General features: G+C 39.3%; 2 protein-coding genes and 1 non-coding gene across 14 annotated transcripts in view; all 3 read left to right on the top strand.

The window, feature by feature from the left end:
- The window catches only part of LOC103390873 (protocadherin alpha-10-like), a 77,478-nt gene extending 65,249 nt beyond the window's left edge, over nt 1–12,229 (top strand). For all 12 annotated transcript variants that reach the window (XM_025063457.1, XM_025063456.1, XM_025063451.1 and 9 more), the window contains 3 exons: nt 5,329–5,393; nt 5,811–5,896; nt 9,211–12,229. In XM_025063457.1, the coding sequence (XP_024919225.1) occupies nt 5,329–5,393; nt 5,811–5,896; nt 9,211–9,524 (465 nt within the window). In that variant the 3' untranslated portion in view covers nt 9,525–12,229. The remainder of the gene's footprint in view (nt 1–5,328; nt 5,394–5,810; nt 5,897–9,210) is intronic.
- Nucleotides 12,230–13,440: 1,211 nt separating this feature from the next.
- trnaw-cca (transfer RNA tryptophan (anticodon CCA)) lies at nt 13,441–13,512 on the top strand. Its single transcript has one exon. It is a non-coding gene; the product is annotated as a tRNA-Trp (tRNA).
- A 2,125-nt stretch (nt 13,513–15,637) lies between these two features.
- LOC103390879 (protocadherin gamma-B7-like) overlaps nt 15,638–17,512 on the top strand; it is a 3,815-nt gene continuing 1,940 nt past the window's right edge. The window contains exon 1 of the mRNA XM_025063352.1: nt 15,638–17,510. Within this exon, the coding sequence (XP_024919120.1) occupies nt 16,029–17,510 (1,482 nt within the window). The 5' untranslated portion in view covers nt 15,638–16,028. The remainder of the gene's footprint in view (nt 17,511–17,512) is intronic.

Here is a 17,512-nt window from a genome sequence, read left to right as displayed (position 1 = left end):
TACGTCAGTGTTTTAGTGTGGTTGTATTTTGGTTTCCTTTCAGCGTTTTAGTGTGGTTGTATTTTGGTTTCCTTTCTGCTCAGTTGAAAGCAGCGTTTCTGTTCTGTTTTTTCTACCCACTGAGAGTTGTAATCGCTGTCCATGGTACTGATTGTGCAGTTGCGTGTTGGATCCTGTTTTGACGAACGTGTTTAATTGCGTCATACAGTTGGAGTGCATCACATATCATTTTTTGTGATGCATAACTTAAAAAATGTTGGGCCTTCACATGCAGGAACCTGTCTGATTTTTCTGTATTGTTTTTGAGATCCATGACATTAGCTGGTGTATTGTGTGATAATTAAAGGTGGAAAGAACTGAAAAGAGTTACCAAGGGCTTGCACATTTGTGCAGCACCTGGTTTTGATGATGGCCTTTGTGGATGGTGTATTTGTTTTTTATAATACACTGAGTGTATTTGTTTTAAAAAACAACGAAACGTGGATTATAGCGCTTGTTTTTGGAGGGGATATTTTTTATTGGCTCCTATTTATATTGTAGCTCATTTCCTTGTATTATGTGCCATTTCCTTTTTTATATATATTGGGACAAAAGGACCCACATGTTCCTGGGTTTTATACTCGGGGGATATGAGCTCATGTCTGGGTTTAGTCATGTTTACATCACACAACTTGGAATGCAGTCATAAACAAATTGAGTCATTTTGTGAGGATTAGACCTTAACCTTAAACCTCGAAGCACAAAATGCCATTTTTATAAGGATTGTATCCTTTTATATATAATTGTATGCTGGGGTGACGATATATTTAAGGCATGGACGATTTATCAAGACTTTTATTCTCTGTTTACACAGTTTATAAATATGTTGATTTAACATATTTGTTTGTTTTTTACTTTATTTTCATGTATCACATCGTCTCCTTCTATATATTTATATTCTATATATTTGTTTTACACCGACAAAGCATTCTCGATATTCATTTTATCCGTTCTGTTCTGTTCTCTTCAGTCTCCACTTCCTCACCCTCCTCCTCCGCCTTCATGCGGTCAGACCTTCCCCTGTTCCCCTCCCCCTCTTCTTCAACATTATTCTCCCGGAAGGGGAGCAGCTGAGAAAAAGGGGAGGAGGGGACACGGTGAATTAATGTCCATTCCGGGGGACATGTGTGCAGTCAGCCTGCGTGTGCTGTAAACACGACCTAATATACTTCCATTACCACCGCTAATATATGCGCAAACCAAATCAAATGTGAATTTGTGCGGCTTTTCCACAGTGACAGTCACTGCTTCTGTCTGGGTGTTTGGTTTCTGTGTGAAAGATCGCGTATTTTGTCCGCGATGTCTCCAGATGGACGATATTATATCATTTAAATGAATTGTTTTAAAAAAAACAAGCATGTGTCTGTGCGTGGGTGTGATGACAGGAGAGGAGAGAGACCAGGGGCGAATGCGCAGCAGCATTGTGGAGATTAGAAGTGGGTCAGAGTGAGATTTAAAGATGGCTGCCTACTGCATGCACCACGGCACTGAACCTGATGTAGTAGTAGTATTATTTTCTTCTGCTTTTAAGTAAGTATGATTGCAGATATACGCCTGCCTCATCTTGTTGCAAAATGTCTGCAGCACCCGCGGTTTTTATGCGTAAAAATAGTGGGCACAGTGTATGTGGTCGGTTTGCTGCAGCTGTCTGTGGAAGTGACGGGGAGGGAGGGGCAGGTAATTTTCCACTATAGTCGCTGCTGCAGCAATAGCAGCAACACGGAGCTTCAGGATGAAGGTATCAGCTCTCTCCTGGCTTCAGCTCTGCAGTCTGGGCGGGGTTGTGCAGCTCTGATGAATCAATCACAGCCAGAGAAAGAGTGACAGTGGCAAAGGAACATAGGAACATAGGCTTTTATTTTATTTTATTTATTATTTATTTTTATTATAGCCTCGGCACTAACGGCTTATAATTATGATATCAGTGGTTTGACATTTGCTGTGTGTTCCTCACTAGAACGTAAAGCTCTACCTCAGCCAAAGCCACACGATACATTAAATTATTGACCATCAGCCGGGTGGAGGCTCACAGCTGAGTGGTTCACAGTTGATCGATCCCAGTTTCCTGGTGCATTGGTTTATAAGAGAAACCTGACATAATAACAACCCTGCCTTGCGATTCTCTAACGTGTGCAAAAAAAAAGAAAAAGAAAAAAAAAAGTGTTTTGTTCCACGGCGTTTATCTTTCTCAGCAATGCTGGTGTCTGTACGTGTACTTCCTGTTTTTCTCCCTTTACAAGGGTGTGTCCTTTGTGCTGCTGAGGTTAGCTCTGCCGTCCTTGGTTGTCATGGAGACTGTTCTCAGCGCCATAATGAAATGATGAACCAGTCTGTTTCCAGGGAGCTGCCAGTATGTACCCGCCCCCCACCTAGACATCTACCCCAGCATGTGTTGGTGACGTAAGCAGTCAGGAAATGGGAGGCAGGAAAGATACAGACAAAAGAAAAGATGCTTATCGAGATTTAAGGTCTCAATTTAGAAGACAAGGTATATACGAGGTATCTGAGGAACACACTGCATTTGTGAGAGGTGTGAGAGAAAGTGACACATAGACATAAATTTACATTTCAAGCTGTGTGCATGAGATTGTGCCTGTCTTTAAATACAGGCGAATGTTAGGTCACAGTTTCAGGGGCAAATAACACAATCTCTCTCCTTTTACATCCACCGAGCCTCTCTGCACCAATGTCCCCTCTTAGTGGCAAACATTTTAACTGGATGTTTTTGCAGCCCCAAGATCAACTCGGTCATGCTCAGAAGCATGGATTCATCCTTTCCCACCCGACAGAAAATACAAAGCTGAAGCATCCTAAGAGGGAAGTAGTCAAAGCCCTGCCTGCATTTGCCGATAGCATTGTTCGGTGCCGGAAGAATCACAACCAGGACAATCGAGGAGCTGAGAGTCCCAGAGAGTTGGATTTGTGTTGCTTTTCATTCTTTCATGCCCTTTAGTTTTTAAATTCGGGGAAGATGAGAAAACAGCCAAATTCCTCCTTGACCCAGTTGCTGAGTCCACCTGAGTATAAGGATTTTGGTTTGCTTTATTTAGCCGACTATTTCAAAGATGCCAGAGTTGTTGCATAAAAAATGAGATTAGAGGGTATGGCAAATCAGCTTCTCCAAACTGCTGTACATATTTTGGGTTTGTATTTCAGCTTTCTAGTCATATACTGTGGCTGCAGGGCAGTGTTACATTTTTTTCCCAGGCTTCAAATAATCCTTCTCTACCAAAGTCTTGAGTCAAGTCAAAATGTTTGCGTGACCTTCGGTTAAACATAATATGTTTCAACAGAAAAAGGAAAAATAACCCCATACACTGCAAGTTGAACTGTTTGGTGAATAGTTCTTCAAACAGATTTTTATTTTTTATATATACATATATATATTTTGTCTCTGTCTGTTCCATAGCCTTTCCCTCTCACCTCTAACAGGGTCAGTTATTCTGACCCATAATTAAATGGCAGACCAACTTGACATTTTGTGTGTTTTTGTAGCTCTGTTTTACCTCGCCTTAATGTTTATTTGTTTGTGTCAGTTATTAGAAGGTTGGGTGGGGGGGGGGGAGGGGGTTAGTGCACCCTCCTGTTTTAAATGAATGAGGAACGATGAAGCAGCTGAGTCTGTATATCAGTCATATTGTGTCACTGATTTAACATTAAGGTACGAAGGGCTGAGGGTGTTTCATGAAGGTTTCATGAAGTCATACTGATGGGTTTTAGAGTGCCCACTTACATAACGGAAGGGCCATTAGTGAGGATTAGATCTTGTGAAGAGGATTTGATGAATTTGGTGATCATCTTACATTCTGGCACAGAGAATTAATCTTAGTTCTATAAGTGTTGTTTTTCTTTTTTTAGTTTGTTTGTTTTGTTTTGCAGCCTCTCAATTTCATATGTTTATTTGAAATGCAATTTAAAAAGTCTTAAATTGAGCTAGGATCATGTTAATAACATTGTGTGACGCAAATCAAACAAATCTGTGTGATTTCTTGTCACATAGTGGAACTGATGTCACTGTGATCACTGACTGTAGACAGACATCAAAGAGGAGAACCAGGAGAGGAGGAGAATGTGAAGGTCGTGTATAAAACGGATCTTTTCTTCCTCGTTTTGTTGTTGATCTCTTTTCACTTTTGTGTTCCTGACAAACAAAAAGCTGAGATCACCCCTCCCTCCCCCCACTCCCACCCTCCCTGGAGTGATCTGTTAAATGTCACTGCAAGCATGACAGGCGATTTTGTGGCACTTCAGAGACTCTCTGTTAACATGCTCGTTGGCATACACAGTTTGTCAGAGGACAAATCCCGGGTGAGACAAATTGCAACTTTCTCAAGAAATCAGCAGAAGAAAGTTTCAAGAACTAAAAAGTAATATTTCTGTGGTTACCGTTTTTTCAGTGCTGTGTGGTGTATGTACAGCACATTAGTGACTGATTCTTATCGTTATATCTGTAGTTTATCCACCAGCAGCATTGAAATCTCAAGATTAAAAGATGCCAAGATGTATTCTCTCTGTGGGTGAAAGTGTGAAAGAAAGGGACAGATGGGAAGAGAAAAATAGCATTTTTGGGTGATGCAAAACAAGGGTGAGAAATACAACGCCAATACAATAATTTGAATATTTTTCCTGGTGTTGACACATTTTTGCTGTAATCACTAGGTGTGTGTGTGTGTGAGAGTGCATGTACACTGGTTTTCCCTAAACAAAGTGTTAATAGGATCAATTGTGTCTTTTAGACTAAACTATAATCAGGTTTTGCGTTAAACCCTCAGTGGATCTGTTTCCTCAGTGTGATACAGAGGTTTAAGTGATGGAAAAAAATGAAGACATGTTCAAGGTAATGCTTCTATTATAATGTGATGTCAGCTGTGTGTGTGTCAAGTGATTAAGAGGCTCCATTGTTCTTCTCTGTGCTGAGCCTGGATTGGCCAGCTCCCTACAGATGAAGCAGAGAATGAAGTGATACAGGTGTGAGCTCGGTATCCATGCTGGGATACAAATGAATACAGTGATGACAAAATATCTGTGATATATTTTCTGGTAATGGTTATAATCAACCAGGCTATACTGGTTCAAAACAAGGAGTGCATCAAGGTGTTTTTTTATCATGAAATGAACTGCAGTGTGCCCATGTACAATACTGATTATGTGTATGTGTATGTGTGTGGAACCATATATGTGTGAATATAAAAGTACCATGTGCACCGCTTTCTTGGTAATAAACTAGTTCCTATCGATTACAGTATTTTCTGCACCAAATACTCAATTGTTCTTGTTTTTTTCTTGCAGCCCAAAGCACCAAATTCGGACTGGAGATATTCAGCCTCACTGAGAGCAGGAGGAGTAATGCAGAGGTAAGTGTTGCATTTTCTGAACCTTTCCAGTAATTACTTTATTATCTTGAAGACTATTGTGCTCACAAAAACAAAAAAAACAATATCTGATGGTTTGAAAAATTATGTTCGAGATCTGCTGTCATTTAGGGCTTCAGACAGTGTACATTTGTATTGTAGGTGCAATGGTGCACAAATCTCTTATAAAAATGTTACGCAGCTCTGATCCATAATCCTTTGAATGCCAGAAAATGTTGGATAAAAAAAATCCTTTAATCTGAAAGTCACATTTCTGAGATTGACTCTTCTGGTTGACCTGGGAGCTTATACAAAACCAATCTGTGAATGCTTTGTGTTTTGCAGTAAAACAAAGAATTCAGTTCATAGAAGTTTGTGTGTTCACTGATGGGTAATGTTTTTTATGTGTGTTCCTTCAAGTTCTGTGCACATGGAGGAGTCCTCGGTAATGCAGGGAGCCCAGGGAGTCCTGGTTCAGAACTGGCCGACTGTGTCCAGTGCTGCAGGTAAGAATCCATAAGGCTGCTCTCGGAAACACCAACGAGAAATTGTTTTTTAGGAGTAAATATTTGAAAACTGCCCATTTTGACTAAAAGCCTTTCATTTGGTAAACATTAAGATGAGTAGAATTATAGGAACATTCAAAATCGAGGCAAAATAAGGATTATACAAACTGTATATAAAACTATGTATCACAGTGTTTTACAGTGAGGATTCTGAGCTTTGCATGATCTTTCATCCTTTTGATTTTACTGGTGAGCCAGAAGGTATTCAATTACTGGGAAGACTTCCTGTCCTTGTTGAAAAAAAAAATGAAAGTGAAAGCTGAATGGTGCAGGGACAGCATCAAAGGGTGATTTGTAATACAAAAGAATCAGGACACGACCTGTTCGAGAGTATTTTGTGGTACAACGACACAATAGGTACGGGCATAAAAAAAATATCCAATTGCAATTGCTTTTTCACAGTGTCCATCTTTGATGTTGTGTTTTGAGGATTTACAGATTCCTTCATGTGTTCAGAATAGGTAAAAGGTAAAAAGGAAGTGGATGTAATTCTTCAGGTCATATTACATTTTTCAGATCTGAAGTTTCTAAGACAGATTCTACTCTTGGGTTGAAATAACCTGCTGCAGGTGTTTCACAGGAGGTAACTTTTGCTGAGGCTTCAAAGTCAATTTCTTTTTCAGTGTGGTTGTAAATGAATCCCAGTCTTCCTCCTATATTGTGAGTGGATAATTGGGTGTACTTTGCTGTGAGTGTGTGTGTGCACTTTGTTGTGTTTATAAGAGTGTTTTGGCTCCCTGCTTTGTGTGCTGCTCCTGCTGGGACAGATGGAGCGGCACAGCCCACGCCCAGATTAACAGAACCGCATTAATGGAATCAGGGCTGTGCTTCTACTCCCTACAAATACTCTCTCTCTCTCTCTCTCTTTCTCTCTCTTAAACCTTCACATCAGTGTGAAGGTGGAAAACGAATTAACCTGGTTTGGAGATTGTGTAAACTACTTAACCAGAGTGATTGACTATTAATGTGTAGAAGGTAGGAAAGAAGCAGACTGATGCTGTTGTTGCTAGGGCAGGGTGGAAAGGGTTTAAGAAGAGAGAGGGAGAGAGGGAAGCTTGCAGTAACATTCTCTATCAACACAAATGCTGTCAACAGTCCCACTGCTTCACTGGAGGATAGTGGTTACCACGGCAACCTCTGTGCAAGTAGATAACATAATGATGTGAGAGAAGAATGATTGAAGGATCAGGCTGGTCATGTGTGGGCGATGGAGAGATAATAGATCCCAGTATTAGGTAAAGGTGAAGCTAACAGCAAATGATGGATCAGAGGGAGAAGGTAAGAGCCTTAGGGGGAGAGAGTGTGAGAGAGAGAGAGATAAGGAGGAATAGGACCAAAGTGTCCTACATTCAGTCAGTCAGTGTGATTTCTGTTGGATGTAGATTCACTGAAGACCATAAAGGTACATCAAAGAGGTTTTTTTTTCAAACCTATTTTAAATTTGATTAGTAATCACTTTTGGTTTGTCCCTTTATCATTGGTCAGCACAGCACTATGTCCACAGAAAGATTCAGAGGAGAAATTTCAGTGGTTGCCCTTCCTGATGAAAATATGACCTGGGATTTGAGGACTCGGTGTAATCGAACCCTCTGGTGGCAAGATAGAGAGCTACCACTGAACCACTGAGGGCATATTTTAATTTTTTTTTAAAATGCTAAAATGCCCTACAGTAACTGTTTATTATTATTTCTTTATTTATTCTTTATTATTGCTATACAGCACATACACACACAGAAAGTACAAATATTGACATTTTATTATGCTTTGCATATACTTAAAAAAGCAACAAGTAGTACTGTATTATATTTTATAACACACACCAAACGAACACACAATAGATAATGATGCTGTCTGACAGCAGGGCGTGGTCCCTGCTGACTGGCTGTTATATAATTCATAGCTTACTCTGTGTCAGAGACCAAACAGACCTTAATCTGCAGGATGTTTTCCTTGACTGACCATGTTGGAGTGGGAGGGTATTAAAATAAATATGGAAAAATTCAACGTTCGAAGTTAAAGCAGTAAAAAATGTCCAGACATCGTGTTGAATGAAATATGTAGAAATCAGTGATTTCTAACACAAATTCATTGCTGACAGTAGCTTTGGCATTGGGCCATATGGGTCTCCATGGGATCAGCTCGTCTGAAACATGTATAACAGCTGCCAGTGATGAGCACGCTGTTTGTTATCCGGCCGTATCAATGTTATCATTATCATCGATATGCATGATTAAAATGGCGTCGGCTGGCAGTGGACTTTCACGCCAGATTAGATAGAAGGTCAGTGGTAAGAGACTGACAGGGGGAGAGAGGGAGAAAGAGAAGAGGAGACAAGAAGAGTTTTGCTCTTCAACAGCTAATGATACAAAAGCATAAACAATAAAAAGTGAAGGTTGGTGGGGGGGTTGGTCTGTTGATTTCTATCATGAGGAAAGTAATAGACAGAGAGAAGAAAGTGTATGTTGATTTTTGAATCACAGTGTTTAGAGGTGTAGAGGTTTGTTAACGGTCAGACTGCGCCTTTATTGAAGGCACAGACACACTGAAGAAATGACACTGCACTTTTACCCTTTCTCTTTTGTCTGTAGTCACCATGAGTCATCACTCAATTGAAGAATGATTTTTTTTTTCCCCCAGAGGCGAGTCATACGCAAAAACAGAATGGCCATAGATCTTTCTCAGCGAATCGTCTACTCAATTAAAGCAGCATGTGTTTATTCAGGATATGTGACTTCAGGAAGTGCTATTTATTATTGAAGATTAGCTGTAGTTCACAGAGTCTAGTATTATTTTTTTGGTACAATTGAGGTCAGGGCTCTACTGCCAGACTATATTCCTTCTAGTTGACTGGATGTCCACTTTGATTTAAGCTGAGACTCAAACACATAAAGGAGTAAGTGCGTAAACTGTGACGAGTTAGTATCTGCTGTGAGGAACGTCCTAAAAAAAATCAATTTTTGCTCCTACTAAATTATTGTTGATGCTTAGCTGTGGGCATATATCACATTAGATTATTATTTAGAAACAGAAACCTCCCAGATCACTGACTTTCTCGCTCATTTAACTCGTTTCTGCTACTTTGTCCACACTTTTATCTGAGACTGGAGGGTAGATGTAGGGAGCAGTGGGAGTGATTTGCTGATGAAATATGTTTGTTGTAATACATCTTTTCTTCTCCAACTGTTTGGCTTTACTGGTGTATTAGTTCCAGTAAAAGAAGTTAATCCTTTTTTAAATTCTTTCTTTTCTTTTAGATGGTGAAGGAGGAGAGGTGTCGCCCCCAATGGGTGCTGGTGTAGACAGCAACAGTTGGCATTTTCGCTATGGCCCAGGAGGACCAGGTGCACCCCCACAGCATCTGAAGCCTGGCGAGGTTCCCCCAGAAGCCTTCATCATACCTGGCTCACCCGCCATAATATCCATCAGACAGAACCAGGGCGGAGATGATGACAAGAGTGACTTCATCACCTTCGGAAAGAAGGAGGAGGCCAAGAAGAAGAAGAAAAAGAAGAAGGAAAAGGAAAAGAAAGACAAAAAAGATAAGGGGAAGGATGACGGCGATGAGTAACGAAGCAGAAGGAGAAAATAAAAACAAAGTAGGAAAGGGCAACGTTAAAACAGAGGTACCAAACAAAGTCCAATGGGCAAGAAGAACTTTTAGTTTTACCTATTTTACACTATCAAAACATATTCTGTTAGTGGCCAGGCCTTATCAAGATTAGTTCCACCTTCAGTTCCATGCTAAGGTACCGATTGATCTTGACTTGATAAAAGAAAAAATAACATTGATGTTTCTCCACGCCCTTATGTGCCTATGAAGCCAGAGTCATGTCTTGTAGGTTATTATGTTAAGTAGCCACTCTTGCTCTTGTCTTGAAATTTGTCCCTTAACCCAGTGGTTACGTTGGCACCTCTGTCTTACCCCCTGCCCAACTACGATGTATAAACAGTTGTCTCGGTGAAGAGACAATTTTTTTTGTGCCAGCCAAGAAAAAGAGGAACGAGGAAAATGATTAGGCAAATGATTAATACACTCTGAAGCTGGACACACACTTACTTGTAAATAGCACAGATGAGGGTCACTGAAACCAAGACTAACATGATCAAATGTCAACGCTCCAGAATTACCTTCAGTGTTTCCTACGATTGCAATGAAACCACATGCCAACACACGCATGCTCACATATAACAGAAACATGTAAACAAAAAATTACCAACACGTGCAAAGGCAAAAAGGGGGACACAAAATCACCCGTGAGGAGAGAAATACAAATGAGAGAGACAATAATGTCGGCCAAATGTGCTCGAAAGTTGCGCTTCTTGCTCTGCACAGTCACCTGGTTACGGTGAACGGTTTTATATCAGCTCTCGGAGGATGGAAGCAGCATCCTCTTAAAATCACCTGAAAAAAACTCTGTCTTTGGAAGACAGAGCTCCATCTCCTGCCGCAGCCCAAACTGAGGACGGCAGAGACCCCTGAAGGATGACAAGGTGCATGGCAGACGGGAGGAGTCTTGCCAATCTTTCTTCTGACTTTCTCCTGACACTTCTTCCATTGAGAGGACTTTGATGAAACCAAATCAAGACATCAAGAGAGTCTATAAAAAAACCCTCTCCAAATGCTTTCTGCTTTGAATGTCTGGTGGCAGTCAGTCCTCCAATACCTTGAGTGCACGACTGCCCACCTGCTTGTGCTTGCCCGAGTTGCACCAAGCAACAAGCCATTCTCTCCTCCTCCAACCTGGGCTCTTCCTCACGGTCACACGTCCCCGCCGTTTGCCGCCTAATCTGGGGATTTTGTAAACATTTTGATTTTAATGTTATTCTCCAAAGAGCTTTGTTGCTGCAAGATGTTTTTTTTTTCTTAATTGACTTTTATTTGCGTGCAGTGTTTACCCTAAAACAGCCCTGTCTTCTGGCTCCCACTGCACAGGAATATATCTGCAAATGGCCTGCTCTGAACATTGTGGTGTGCTAAAAATAGCATGGAGTAATGTGGACAAGGCCTGGGGAAACCCAGTTGGGGTCTCAACCCTGATTTCCTGTCAGATGAGTTCAACTTGGTTCATTGCTTTTAAAATTGTAAACATGATTTTCATTTTTTTTTTTTGTCTGTGTAGCCGCTAATGAGAGGGAACCAGGTGGAAAGAATCATATTACAGAGGTGAAGAACTCCAGCAGACCTTCCCTCCATGTAAAAAAAATAAAATAAAATTCACATTGATTGTTCAAGACTGTTGAGTCATTTAGTATTAGCTTTTATGTACGCTGTAAATGTAAGGGTAGACATTTCATGTATTGTCTTAAATATTGATCCTTGCTAAAATATGGCCATGGGAATCGGGGTATTCCTATTTGACCGCTGTGTTCCACCAATCCTCTCTCAGGAGCTTTTGAAACTCGGGCGCACACGCCCCCAAAAACCTGCTTCTGTTGATTCCCTTCCCTGCCTGTATCATGTTGTCACATCCCCCTAAGGTTTTACGGCTCAGTATGACGTCACTCCATTAAGTGGCTGCTGCATGTACTGCTGTAAGGAAACACTTACTATATAGAGAAATATATAAATAGATAGATGGCTATGATTTTATTTTATTTTTTGTATGATCATTTTATCTTCATTATTGATGAAAGAGGTATTTGTATGAACTTCTGTCTCGCCGAACATCTACTCACTACAATCTCCACTCCTGACAGATGTTGTATGACGTCCACTCAAACCTTTTTAGATATTTGTAAATGCTGTAGCGTGATACCTTTCAGCTCAATCTTTTTTTCTCTCTCTCTCTTTTCCGACTCCAATTTTTGCTTTTGAAAAAAGCAAAACAAGAAAAAAGAACAAAAAAAAAGACACTCTGGCTTTGACATGATGATCTAACAAAAACTCTACTACTATTGTAACTGAAATATGTATGATGAGCTATCACTTCTTCTTTCACTCATTAAAATAAAAAAAAATGACTGAAAAAATAGTCCAGTGTAAAAAAAAAGGGTATGTGTAGTATCTTATCGTGTTTAGTGAACATTCATGCTGTCATTCTTTTCGAGTATGGTGATGAACTACGACGGCTTGCTGCTGTCTTCAATGGATCAGCCCGGATCTGTGGTAAAACTTTTATTTTTCTTTGTACACACCCACTCATCAAATGTAAGAGTGATGTAGTGAAAGTCATTTATTTCATTAATTTTCTGACTTTTTTTATTTTACCTAAATGGATACAGTGGTAATGTGTTTTGTTAAAAAAAATCACTAATAAAGTTTTCTTTCTAAAAAAAAATCTTACAATTCATTGTCTGGTGTGTTTGTGTGTTTGTGGAAATGTGTTTTTTTTATTCCAATGCAAATGAATGATAAAATAGTAAATGCAGAATGTTTAATATAAAGAACAGACACTTTATATTTTTAATTAATATGTCTTTAACTTAAATACACAATAATGTCATTAACTGCATGATATAAATAAAAGTATTAGGATTGTACCTTCATATTTTAAATACCACCTTATGACCCTTAAAGGACTTTCAAGCACTCCTGAATGTGCAACTTCTTCAGCAGTAAATTATACAGTTATATAAACCCGCTTAAATAATAATGGCGTGGGTCCCTCCGCTGCTTTTATTCTGAAATTTATAGCATTATTTTGAAAGAATATTACCATAAAACAGTACTGCAAGAGCTGTTTATCCCAGGTGGACATTTGAGCACAGGACTTGAAAAGTGTTAAAATAATAGATTAGCAAGGGTGTTTACACAGGGTGTTGTTTCTACGTTGACAGTCACATACAAATGCAGATTATTTTTTGCAGATAAAAGAGACACGATGATAACAAAGCCTTTGTTGAAAGCCACTGTCCCAGATGGTCCAGGCAGTTCTTGGTGTTCAAAATGCGACATAACTCGTCAGAGTGTGGAAGAATATTCATTCTGTCGTGGTGGGTAAGTGAAAAAGGAATAAGAGAAGGAGAGCAGCAATCACAACAAATGCTTCCATGAAGCTCAGCCAGACTTTCAGATCAATGTTTAAAGAACAGCCGAATTCTGTTTGCTTTTATCTGTGGAATGATCGATTTGACAAACGCCCTGTCCTTTCTGCACCGTTCTGTCCTCCTCCATCTCCCGGATGCTGCAACTGTTGTACCTGCGCGGTTCCACAAGGCGCCATCTCCTGGTCGTTTTCTTATAGCACTAAATACTCTTGTGCATAATCTGCCAAATCATTATTTAACTTTGACGCAGTTTTTTTTTTTTTTGACAACCACACCGGGACAAAGATTTTTATATTATGGTTTTTAATGATGTGCAGTGTAATGTATTTGTTCTGTATTAGTCTTGTTATTACAATAAAATAAAATAATCTTAAATTCCCCTATTAAACGCTGTTAAAACTAAAATAGAATGACATGGAGTCACTTCCATAAACTAATAAAAATTAATAAAATAATTTATAAAATGACAGTGTTTTCAATTGCAGCTGTGAGAGTCCGACTCTGTGGCGCAACGGTAGCGCGTCTGACTCCAGATCAGAAGGTTGCGTGTTCAAATCACGTCAGGGTCAATCTCATTTTAACCACTTTTTCTTTCTTTTACCGTGAACTCATACAGAACCAAATATAGCTGAAATAAATCTACACTTTTCTTACTCCGCTCTATCACAGGGGTTTCTGGTTTTTAATGCGTCATTGCAGTTTAAAATATATTTCATGTCCTTACATTTTAATAAAACATTAAAGTAAAAGTAATGACAACTAAAATGTAGGCTTAATTTTTTTAGACTTCCTGTTCTGGAAGAGATACCAACATTTTGAGATAGTGAAATACTTAATAAGTGCTAGGCAAAGACAATGTTTTGTCAACACCCAATATTGTCTTTTTTTCCGAATTATATATAGGTATATATATTATTTAATCGATTTGTTACCACTCGATATACAGTAACTTACAGTACACTACAGGTTTAAATTATGCGTAAATTGAATAACATTTAATTATGTTCTAGTGGCGGGATTAAGTCATTGTCAAAGTCAACTTCCGGTCTGCCGCAGAGGAGCTCGGCTTTGGAGTACCAAACTTTGGAGTAGCAAATGTTTGTTAGCTTAGTTCTACGTTTGTGTCGCTGTGGGGATTTGATGAAATTCGTCTTTTCCGTGGACTTCCGTGGTGTTTTATCTGCTTGGAAATCGACAGTTAAAGAATATCCTGGCTGTGAATTCTCCGGACTACGGTAAGTTTAAAACTTCAAAGCAACACCTGTTTACTATAATCGTCGCCATTGTTTTGTTTGTGAAAAGCTATGTGGTTACATGCTGATATGTGATAGTTTGAAATGAAGACAATACGTAACAGGAAATGCGTTTTTTTCACGTTTTCTACTGTTGAAGCGAATGTTTGAAAACTTTTACCAAAACTGAAGAGGCAAACAGGTTTTAAAAACCGTGGTTTGTGTTGCAGCTATTCTGATAGACTGTCGTATATCGCTGGTAACGACAGGAAATGCTAGTTTGGCCTCTTTGTATTGTCAGTTAAGGTTGTTTGTAACTTGAATAACTTGGTCCACAGTTCTTCTGTGAGATTTTTGTCTGTTTTTGAAGCTTTTCGCTCAGTGCCTGTCTTGTGTTTTTTAATATTTAATGGGTAGTGACATACTACGTGATAAATATATACACTTCACAGTGTAGACATTGTTTAATGTTTCAGTTTATGCTGTGACAGTGTTTTTTAAATGTATTTAAAATGTTTTTACAGTGGAAACACAGATTGTAAATTGACGCATGCAAATGATAAATGATACATCAAAGCAGTAAATGCACCAATACCTTATATTCAAGAAAAACTAAATCATTCCTCCTCCAGTTTTAATCTACAGCTTCCACTTTTCAAGATAGGACTACAGCTTTTGCTTCTAAATTAATTTTATTATACTAATACATATTTAATTCTGAAGAGATAAATATTATTGAAAGCTAGATTAGTTTGTCTTCTCCTTGCTCTCTCCGTGTTAACACGCAACTTTTGAACCATTTAAAATCCACATGTAACACGTTCTGTTTTTCTTGTCTTTTCACAACGCCCAAATTTGAATATTAGATGAGAACTCATGTTCTTTTTTTTTTTTTTTTTTTTTGTTTGTTTTGGGGCGGGGCATGACATCAGACCACTGACTCAAGTTGTCAGGGGCATTTTTCTCCTCCGACGTTTGTCCGTACTTAGATGTGTTTTTGTTTTGTGTAATTTCCACTCTATTGAAATAACCTGGCTTATACATAAATCTTTTTCTCGTCGTGAGGAGGTTTTGTGTGATGAAGTGAGTGTCATGGGGATATTTAGCCTTCGGGATGTGCTATGATCTTTTGTTACCCAATAGCTTTTGGTGAGTTGCTGCCACAGATTTTATACATGTATATAAATATGTGTTCGAAATATTAAGTCTCTGTCCACGGTGCTGACAGAGCCAGCCAAATTGAGACGCATTTTAGTTTTAGCAAGCTTAATGCTACTTAGATATTTACATAAATACAAAAATATGTTTTATTATTTAACTTCATTAGTTGCAGCATCAAGGAAGAATATGGTGTGATGGTTATACAGGGATCCCTGTGTATGCGTTTGTACGTAAGAATAGGTTAGATTAAACAATAACTTTAATTACTCCATTATAAGGGAATTGTCTTTAATTTTTTTTGTTGTTGAACAGTTTTATATTAATGTTTACCTGAAGACCAGGCTAATTCCTTAATGTGTACAAATAGACCCGTTTTTATGCATTATATAAAATTGGCTTACTTTTCACTAACTAACTCGCTTTACTGTTGTTATCACCTTAAGATAAACTATTGCGAAGTGACTTTTCTCGGAGTGCAGTTTATAAAAATAGACTCTTGGTGCCGCTGTGGGCTAACACAACAGCCACGCAGTGATCTCCACCCACTGTGACTACAACGAGGTTCGGATATTTTGCAGCAGAATCCATCGTGTCTACAAACCTTCTCGCCTTTCCGAACTTCTCTCAGTTCTGTTTGGGAATAATTATTGTGGATTATTGTTTATTTAAACCATACACGCGTTTGTACAACGATGGGACCCCAAGGATCGCTATTATGCTTTTGTTTCTTCTATTTTCCTGTCTTTGTTGTAATCCCGAACGTCGTTCATGGAGACCTGAGTTATTCTATCCCCGAGGAGATGAATCGTGGTTCTGTTGTTGGAAATGTAGCAAAGGACCTAGGCATGGAATCTACAACGATATCCTCCCGAAAGGCCCGTGTCGATATTGAAGGGACACAAAAGCAGTACTGTGAGGTAAATTTAAACAATGGAGATTTGGTAATTTCAGAAAGAATCGACAGAGAAAGCCTTTGTGGCAAGAGACCGTCGTGTGTGTTGAAATTGGATCTTGTCTTAGAAAATCCTTTAGAGCTTCATCGGGTGAATCTTCATATTCAAGATATAAATGACAACTCGCCAAAATTCAAGAAGAATTTGATTGAGATGGAAATAAGTGAGTCGGCATCCAAAGGCAACCGCTTCTCCGTCGAGGAGGCCCATGACGGAGATATAGGTCAAAATGCTGTTCAGAGATACACATTACAAAAGAATGACTACTTTATTCTAGCAGTAGAGAAAAACAGGGTAGAACTTGTATTGGGGAATACACTTGATCGAGAAAATCAAAAGGAGATCAATTTGCTGCTGACAGCTTTAGATGGAGGCTCTCCTCAGAGATCAGGCACCGTCGTCATACACGTCACTGTACTGGATGCTAACGATAACGCCCCAGTGTTCAGCCAGGCCGTTTATAAAGCTACTATACCTGAAAATGCTCCTCCTGGTACTGTAGTGATTGACATCAGTGCGACTGACGCAGATGAAGGAGTGAATGGAGAAGTGACTTATGACTTTGGTCACGTGTCCGAAGTTGATATAAATGTATTTTCTATTAATCATGAAACTGGAGGAATATCATTGAAAGGCGTTATCGACTTTGAAGAGACGAGTTCTTTTGAAATAGGAGTTGAAGCTAAAGACGGGTTAGGACTAACGTCGTATGCTAAAGTTATTATAGACGTCACTGATGTGAACGATAATGCTCCGGTTATATCGGTGAAGTCACTGAATAATCCCATACCTGAGAGTATGTCACCTGGTACAGAGGTGGGCATCATTAATGTTCAGGACAGAGACTCTGAGAAGAACAGACAGGTCCGCTGCTATATTCAGCATGAGCTCCCATTTAAGTTAGTTCCTTCTATTAAAAACTATTATTCTTTAATAACAACTGAGCAACTGGACCGTGAACTAGTGTCTGATTACAACATTACAATCAGTGCTACTGACGAGGGCTCTCCTCCTCTGTCCTCCTCTAAAACTGTTCACTTATCTGTAGCTGACATCAACGACAACCCACCTGTGTTTGAGGAACAGTCCTACAGCGCATATGTGACTGAAAATAACAAACCTGGCTCCACTTTATGTTCAGTTACTGCTCGAGACCCTGACTGGAGACAGAACGGTACAGTGATTTATTCTCTGTTACCTGGTGAAGTGAACGGTGCCTCAGT

The sequence above is a fragment of the Cynoglossus semilaevis genome, chromosome 15 (genome assembly GCF_000523025.1).
Source record: "Cynoglossus semilaevis isolate Cse_v1.0 chromosome 15, Cse_v1.0, whole genome shotgun sequence".
Lineage (NCBI taxonomy): Eukaryota > Metazoa > Chordata > Actinopteri > Pleuronectiformes > Cynoglossidae > Cynoglossus > Cynoglossus semilaevis.
This window is presented reverse-complemented; position numbering and strand designations above follow the sequence as displayed.